The sequence below is a fragment of the Cynara cardunculus genome, assembly GCF_001531365.2.
Source record: "Cynara cardunculus var. scolymus isolate 2C chromosome LG 13, CcrdV1, whole genome shotgun sequence".
NCBI classification, from domain to species: Eukaryota; Viridiplantae; Streptophyta; class Magnoliopsida; order Asterales; family Asteraceae; genus Cynara; species Cynara cardunculus.
Window position 1 is genome coordinate 5,040,106 of NC_037540.1, and position 7,580 is coordinate 5,047,685.

The window sequence follows — 7,580 nt, forward strand, 5'->3', positions numbered from 1 at the left end:
GGACAATATCATTGCTACGGGGTTCTGGGGGCGTTACAGATACTTTGGTACATCAAATTATTCTTCTAACCTTGAATATGTTAATTCTCTACTCATAATTTCTTTTTGATCATCAACCATTTTATACAACTTATCCATACTTCTTACGTATATCACATTCAGTTAACTTTCTCAATTTTACGTATATATGTTTACAGTTACTGAACATATATACGAATGAGTTATATAGATATGTGAATAGATTGAAAAGATGTGTATATGAATAACGTACGTGATAGTGTAATTGTCTAGTTTATATATTAATAGAAATTCAACAATCATATTAAATCGAAGAAATAAATGGATATCGGGTTCATCTGGTTGAATTGAGTTCAAATAATAGTAACCCAATATCAACCCAATACCTATGGTTTGAAAATTTTACAACTCGATTAGACATCGGGTTGCTTCATGTTGAGTTATTTCGCGTTGGGTCGATCGGGTTGGTCGGCTTTTTGAGCACCACTAGTCATGGATGTTTAAAAACCAAAAACTTTTTTAATTTTCCAGCAGGGTTTTTTAAACAGGTTAATTGGGCTTCTTTAACCGGGCTTACATACAGGGGTAAACCGGTCAGTTATAACCGGGCCTAAGCGGTCCCTTTTTCTAACCGGTCTAGGTCCTGGTTCTGCTTAGATAGACTTAACCCGGTTCAGTTGTTTCAAAATCACTCTCTCTCGTTCCTGTTTCACTAATAAAATACAACTAATTCCTTTGAATATCTGCTCAGAAAGTGTCGGCATATATCCTAACCAACAGACCTTACTGTCTCAATGGGTTTTCGGCATCTTTCAGTCGATCAAGACAGGAAGGTCTGAATCTATCATAACATGAATAAGTTGTTGCCGTGTTCTTGGCGTACGAGTTGACTATGATCTACAACAATTAACAATGAATTAAATGAAGGAATTTTCAGCAGCTTCTTGTCCCAGATTCATGGCTTTTGAACTTCCAACCCTGGGATTTCGTTCGTTTTCGTGTATATGATCGAGCCTTTTTGTAACCACATTGGCCTTGTTTCGAATCCTTCCTGATAATAAAACTCAAAACCCAACAAAAATCAAAATCTAAGTCTATGCATGAACAATGAAATGGTTGCTTACATCTCAACATTCTTCTTTCTTTTCGATTTCGCAGATTCATGGTGCTCGGTTGATCCACACGAAGGCGGAATACCACTGTCGCGGCACATGGTACCGCTGCTTTCCGCATTGAGTCTCGAGTGAGAGAATGACACGATTTCGGAAGCGTAACTTGCTTTCTTTGGAGATGACTCCGTGATAGTAAAAGAAGACGCCGTCGATGTATCCTGTCGCAACCGGATGCAAAAAGATGAATATATACCATTCTAAAATCAACTGTGTTTGTTATTTGTGGTTACCTGACAGATACTGGTGGGATCTTGATCGGTTCGGAAGAGTTCTTCGAAGTTCCGGAATGTGAGATCGATATCGGGTATGTTCAAATCATCCAAGCATGCTGGTTCTTCACATACACCAAGATCTTGCATATTTTGAGACCATAACTGTGCACAGATTTGAAAAAGAAACTGATGATTTGTATCATTCTTCTATGACAAGATGCCATTTTGACTAAAACAAACATAAGTATGGTGAAACCTGGCTGCTTGGAACTGGACTTTTGCATTGCCAAAATGAGTCTCCATGGAGGCCAGTTTCTTCGGTTTCAGAAGATTCTAAATGGTCCAATTGTGTGAATGGCGATGAACACGGATCCAGACCGATCTCGTGGTGACGGGGACTCCCCCCTCCGAGCAAGAATTGTTGAGAAAACCGATGGACATCGGTCTCCGGCTTGTGATCTTGGCGACGTGTAACCGCTGAAATATGATCAATATCGGACGTCTGAACCTTTAACAAATCAACAAGTTGTTGAAGAACAACGAACTCTTGTATACCGCCACAAACTTCCTATCGACAGAAAAAAAGTCGAACCACAAGGAATCGTTTCGACTATTTGTGAAAATACGAAAATACCCTTCGATAAAAACCTATAGAAAAAATAAGTAATGAAATCTTAAGTATGGAAAAGTGTATTCCACAACCATAGATATTTTGAAAACCATAACAACCTTACATTTCAAGAGAAATATAATATTTATAAAATATTTATGGTTTCTAAATGAACTTTCCCCTCTTTTCAGTAATATCGCGAAAAGAAAAGTACTGCAGACCTTAATGTGTTCATCGATTGACCCCAACGTCCCGGACTCTAAACCGACAACACTTGTGTTTGCGGAGGAACTTGAATTCGAACCAAATCTATGGTTATTAAGAACACTTCTATCATCAAGAAACCGATTCAAGTCAAAACCCCACAATATCCCTAAATCTTGAGCCGATGGGCTGCCAACGTAACCATTGATCATTACTCTTTTTCGATGCTGAGAAGAATTAGCATCGTGTTGGGTGAGGTCACAACCGCGACACATGAACTTGTGATGATCATAACATCGGACATAGGTTGGGCGACGTCTGCAAGACTCACAAATGAGGGTCCGATGATGGCGGTTCGAGAGAGGATTGGCTGAGTGAACCTTAGTATCACATGGAAGACAAAGATAGGCTGCATCCGCCTTACAGTAAACAACTGATCTTAAATTCACACAGAATTCACAATATCTGTCCATCTTAAGTCACCTGAAACAAATGTACCCTTTGACTTTCTTTGGTCATATATATATATATATATATATAGATATATAGATTCAGTTTCAAATTCAGAAGATAAACAGATTAAACAAAAACAGGAAATTAATTTCTTGAACAAAAACAAGGTGTTGCAGGTGTTTTCAAAATCAAAACTACAACTTGGAATAACAACAGTACTCCAAGATCCAAAACTGAATCAACAAACAGATACCCAATTAATGGAATATAAATTCAAAGAAATCAAACCTGCAATTAATTGTTCTTCAAGAAAACCTATCGAGATTCTTGATTGAGAAAGAGGGAGGGAGATGGAAGACCATAGGGATCATCATCAGAGAGAGAGAGTGTGTTATCTATCCGTTTATCCAAGGTTAGTTCATTTTCCAGGATTGAAACTTTAAAATACAGGCCGTTGTAGAAGCTTAATGCGTAATGCACAAGTCATTTAAGTAGAATTCTTCTGGATTTAAGAATTTAGGGTCTGGAAGAAAGGAATTATCCTATCTTTGCTAGCCCTTTTATGGTCTGACGTGTCTGACCTTTTATGACGTGGTTTTATAACACGTAAGATATAATTGTGGGACCCAGTGGCATCATCTGGCACGTGTCAGGTCCACTGTTAGGGCCAATAACAGTCTGCCACGTCATTTGGGAATATAGGTGAGGGGTCACATGAGCTGTTTTTTTTCGGTTAGGATCTCTTTTTGAAGATAGAATGGAAGCGTTATGGGAAGACTCCATCTGTCTCAATTAATAAAGCAAGATATTGAATGTGAGGTTTAATATAGAATAAGTGAATAATTTTTTTTTTTAAGTATATAATATATTTACATACGAAAATAAAACAAATAAACTCATATATCATCTTCATTTTATTGTTCCATCTTTGACTGACATAGGTGAGGATAGAAATTCACTGTCCCACGTGAGACGTGACAATGAACGCAAATAACAGTTGAACTGGGTGGGACAAGGTCGAACAAAAGAACTTTTTTTTTTAATCCAAATAGGTGGAATAAGATACGACAAAAAATGAGACAAATTAAAAAATTACTAATATGTTCTTCTTTGGATTACTTGTTTTAATTGTCACCATCGCTCATCATTCCACCACCACCAGTGGGCACTGTCGATCACCTCCACCACTATCATATATCACTATCAGCACACATCGTCACCTCTACCTTCAACACGTCGACCACAACTACCTATTCCATCATTGTCGGTCGTTGCTAGCACCAGTGTCCACCATCTTCATGTCCTCCATACTACCAGTCGTCCACGAGCCACCACCGCATCTACCTCCACCATAATTGTCACTGCAACAACCTCCACCTTACCTATTTGACTGCATCTTTACATCCTAAACAGTCACCGCTGTCCACCCCACCACCCCCACCCCCACTCCCACTATCAATTATAGCTACCACCGCCACCACCACCTCTACCCTCCACCATATCAACTACAACTACCTCATCCACCACTGTCGACCCCAACCACCACCACTATCACCATCGTTACCAGTCGGCAGTCACCACCACCTCTACTCCTACCACCATTGTTGCTACAACAACCTCTACCTCATCCACCACTTCCTTTGTACGAAGCAGTTTTTTCGAACTACCATTAATTATATCAAATTCTTCATTCAAATTTGGTACTATTATACATGCATACATTTATGTATATGAAAATTGTATACAAATGTTTATAAATTAAATTATTTAAATATTATTTTATTTATGTCATTTACAACTATTATGTGAAATATAAAATCATCAAACAATTTTTAGGGACAACTTGTCTACTCCAGTCATACCAAACATCCGACAAACAACTTATCTTGTCAGATTCAGTTATGTCATTTCTAGTCTAGTTTGATCATGTATGCGTACTAAGAATCACGGGTTTTCACAGTCCAGTTTGAACGGTTTAACCTCCCAAAACACAAAACAAACTACAATGACGGTTTTTTTCCCAAACCAAGCGGTTTGGTAGCAAGTGACCAAAACGATCAACTTGAACCACTAAAAGGATTATAGTCTTAATGGTTTAGATGATTTGGGCCTCTTATAGACTTTAAACTCAAAAAAACCTAACATTTATATTCAAAATGAAATTTCTACCAATATAACATTATTAAATAATAGGATACTAAATTATAAAAGATACATTATCTCTATAACCAACATTGAAAAAAAAAATATTAAACATAATCTAGTAATAATAGTTGGAATTTTGGACAATTATTGAGCAAGTCGATGACGATTCAGAATTTTGCATTTGATTTTTGACAGAATTCAGAATTTTGTCTATTTAGATGACGCGATCAATTAATAAATGAAAACTAAAACATAATGTCTTGGATAAAGTTTTTTAAGAGAAATTTACATAAATAGCCAAAGCTTATAGGTAGTTTCACTTTTTAACCATTTTCTAATAAAATTCACTTTTTAGTCAATTATTGCACATAGTTTTCGGCAAAAATAAAACATAATAAATAAGATTTTTTATGCAGAAGGTGTAATCCTTATGCAGAAAACCACTTTCTGCGTAAAAATTGATTGAACAGTGAATTTGAATCAAAAAATGAATTTGAATGATTTTGTATCATGAACCTCCCTTAACCATTCAACACTCTAATTCCATTGTAAATAATTACCGAACAATTATATTTTATTTTGTACTATATTATAAGAGCTTCTTAATCATTCTGTATCAAACCATTCAAAATAGAAAACTGATTGAAATATCTGAAAGAGTAAATTATATTTTTCATCCTCATATTTTTACTCAATATCAAATTTAGTCCTTTTTTAAACCAATCATAATTTTAATTAATGTGGTTGTCATTTTATTTAACTCTAATTAATCTGATTAATTTAAGTTAAAAAGTAAATTAACTTCAATGAGTATTTTGGATTTTTTTTTTCCTTTTCTTTCTCTTTTTTTTTATTAGATTACATTGAAATTATGATTTCCGTCCCTATAATTATTGGTTGACAAACTTCATATTAATTTGTATAATTATGTTTAATTAATTTATTAAAATAAAATACAATAAAATGATTACAAAAACAACAGTAGAGCAAGAAATGAGTCAAAAGCTTGGATTTTTATAGAAGTAGTTGGGTTCTTGTCAATTTTTCTGAGGAAAACTATACCAAAAACTAATAAATTTTCTCATTTTAAATGGTTAAATTTTTTAAACTATTTTTTAAATTAATTAAATTTTTTGATTTTGAATAATGAAATTCCTAAACAATTCTTTCAATGAAATACACCATTAATTTTTTTATATTTTTTATGATTAAAACCCTAATTTTATTTTTTTTTAAAAATAAATCATCAAATTTTTACTAGTTGGTTAATGTAACTTTTTAGGTTAATGTGATAAACGGGTTATTATGTTATATTGATTGAGATATGAAATACTTGGTTATGTACAAATGTAACTTTTGTATATTTGGGACCGAATATGTAAATTTGTATTTTTTGATATATGAAATACTTGGTTATATACAAATGTGATTCTGGGGTGTTACAATAAAAAAAAATATAGGTAACCAATTTCTAAAAATAAGATGGCTTATTTATTAAAAAGATGTTTAGTGACTTAATCAATTATAATAAGAAAGTTTAAGGATTTTTTCATTCAAAAAAATAGTTCAGAAACTTGATCATTTAAAATGAGAAAGTTCAATAGTTTTTCATTCAAAAAAATAGTTTACATACTAAACCATTCAAAATGGAAAATTTTGTTGGATTTTTTTGAACTTTTACCTTTTTCTAAATTAGAGTTTTATCCATGATTTTCTATTTTAGAGAACATGATAGCAAAACTGTTGAAACATTTTTAAAAAAACAAAAATTCACCTTTTTCTATTTTATAGAAACTAGGGTGTTCAAAAAAACCGTTGGACCGCTCAAACCGGCTGAACCAAGTCAAACCGGACCGTTTTTGGCGGTTTGAGCGGTCTGACAGTTTGGTCTGGTTTGGAAAATAGCAAAATCGGGAGGTCCGGTCTAGTCTGCGGTCTTGAACCTTTTTTGGGTGGTTTGGACCAAACCGACCGCCAAATATTTATTTATTTATTTTAGTATTACTAAGCTCAACTTTTTTAACTTATGGGCTATGACCCAAATATATCCTTAAACCCAACATAAAGTCTAACATCTAACATAATCAAATCCAAATGAATCGTCGCCTAAAAATCCCTAAACCAGTAAACATATCGATAAGAACTGTTTAATTATTACATTTATGTGTTTGGATATTTTATTTTATTAAAATAGACATTTAATCTAAAATTCTAAATTTTATATGTTTTTTAAGTTTAATATTTAAAATTCATTAAAGGCTCAAACCGTCTAAACCAGTCAGACCAAACCGACTTTTCGTGGTCTGGTTTGACCGGTCTGGACACTTAATGTCAAACAGCTCGGTTTGAAAATTTTATAAACCGCCATTACGATTTGGTTTGTGGTCTGAGGGGTTAAATGTAACACCCCGAAATTCTCTTTCGTTCCGCTACGAGGTAATCTATTATTTTATCTTATTCTTGAATATTTTATGTATATATATATATATACTTATATATATATATATATTATATATATATGTTTATGCTAATGTGGTTTTCTTAAAGAAAATAAAAATAAATTGGTGAAGGGGGGAGGTACTACCTATGGTAAGTTGAACCATGCCCTTAGTTGACACCTCATTAGGTCTAGAAGTCCTTAACCATGAGTRTGTTRTCAGGTGGAGAAATCATGAGGTAGCATGGTCTTGAAGACTTGAATCCCATCACCCACTAAAGTGAACAACCTCCACCCTTGTTTATTCCTCAAACCCATTTCCATCTTTG

The 7,580-nt window shown here is 33.9% G+C and overlaps 1 protein-coding gene across 1 annotated transcript; it reads right to left on the reverse strand.

The window, feature by feature from the left end:
* Window positions 1-762: 762 nt before the first annotated feature.
* LOC112525364 (putative zinc finger protein At1g68190) lies at window positions 763-3,018 on the reverse strand. The gene is made up of 6 exons (XM_025135469.1): window positions 2,958-3,018; window positions 2,234-2,699; window positions 1,659-1,970; window positions 1,421-1,564; window positions 1,143-1,348; window positions 763-1,069 (listed from the first exon to the last, which is right to left on the reverse strand). Exons 2-6 carry the CDS (start codon window positions 2,687-2,689, stop codon window positions 952-954), a joined length of 1,236 nt encoding a protein of 411 aa, XP_024991237.1. The 5' UTR covers window positions 2,690-2,699; window positions 2,958-3,018; the 3' UTR covers window positions 763-951.
* Between the last annotated feature and the right edge of the window lie 4,562 nt (window positions 3,019-7,580).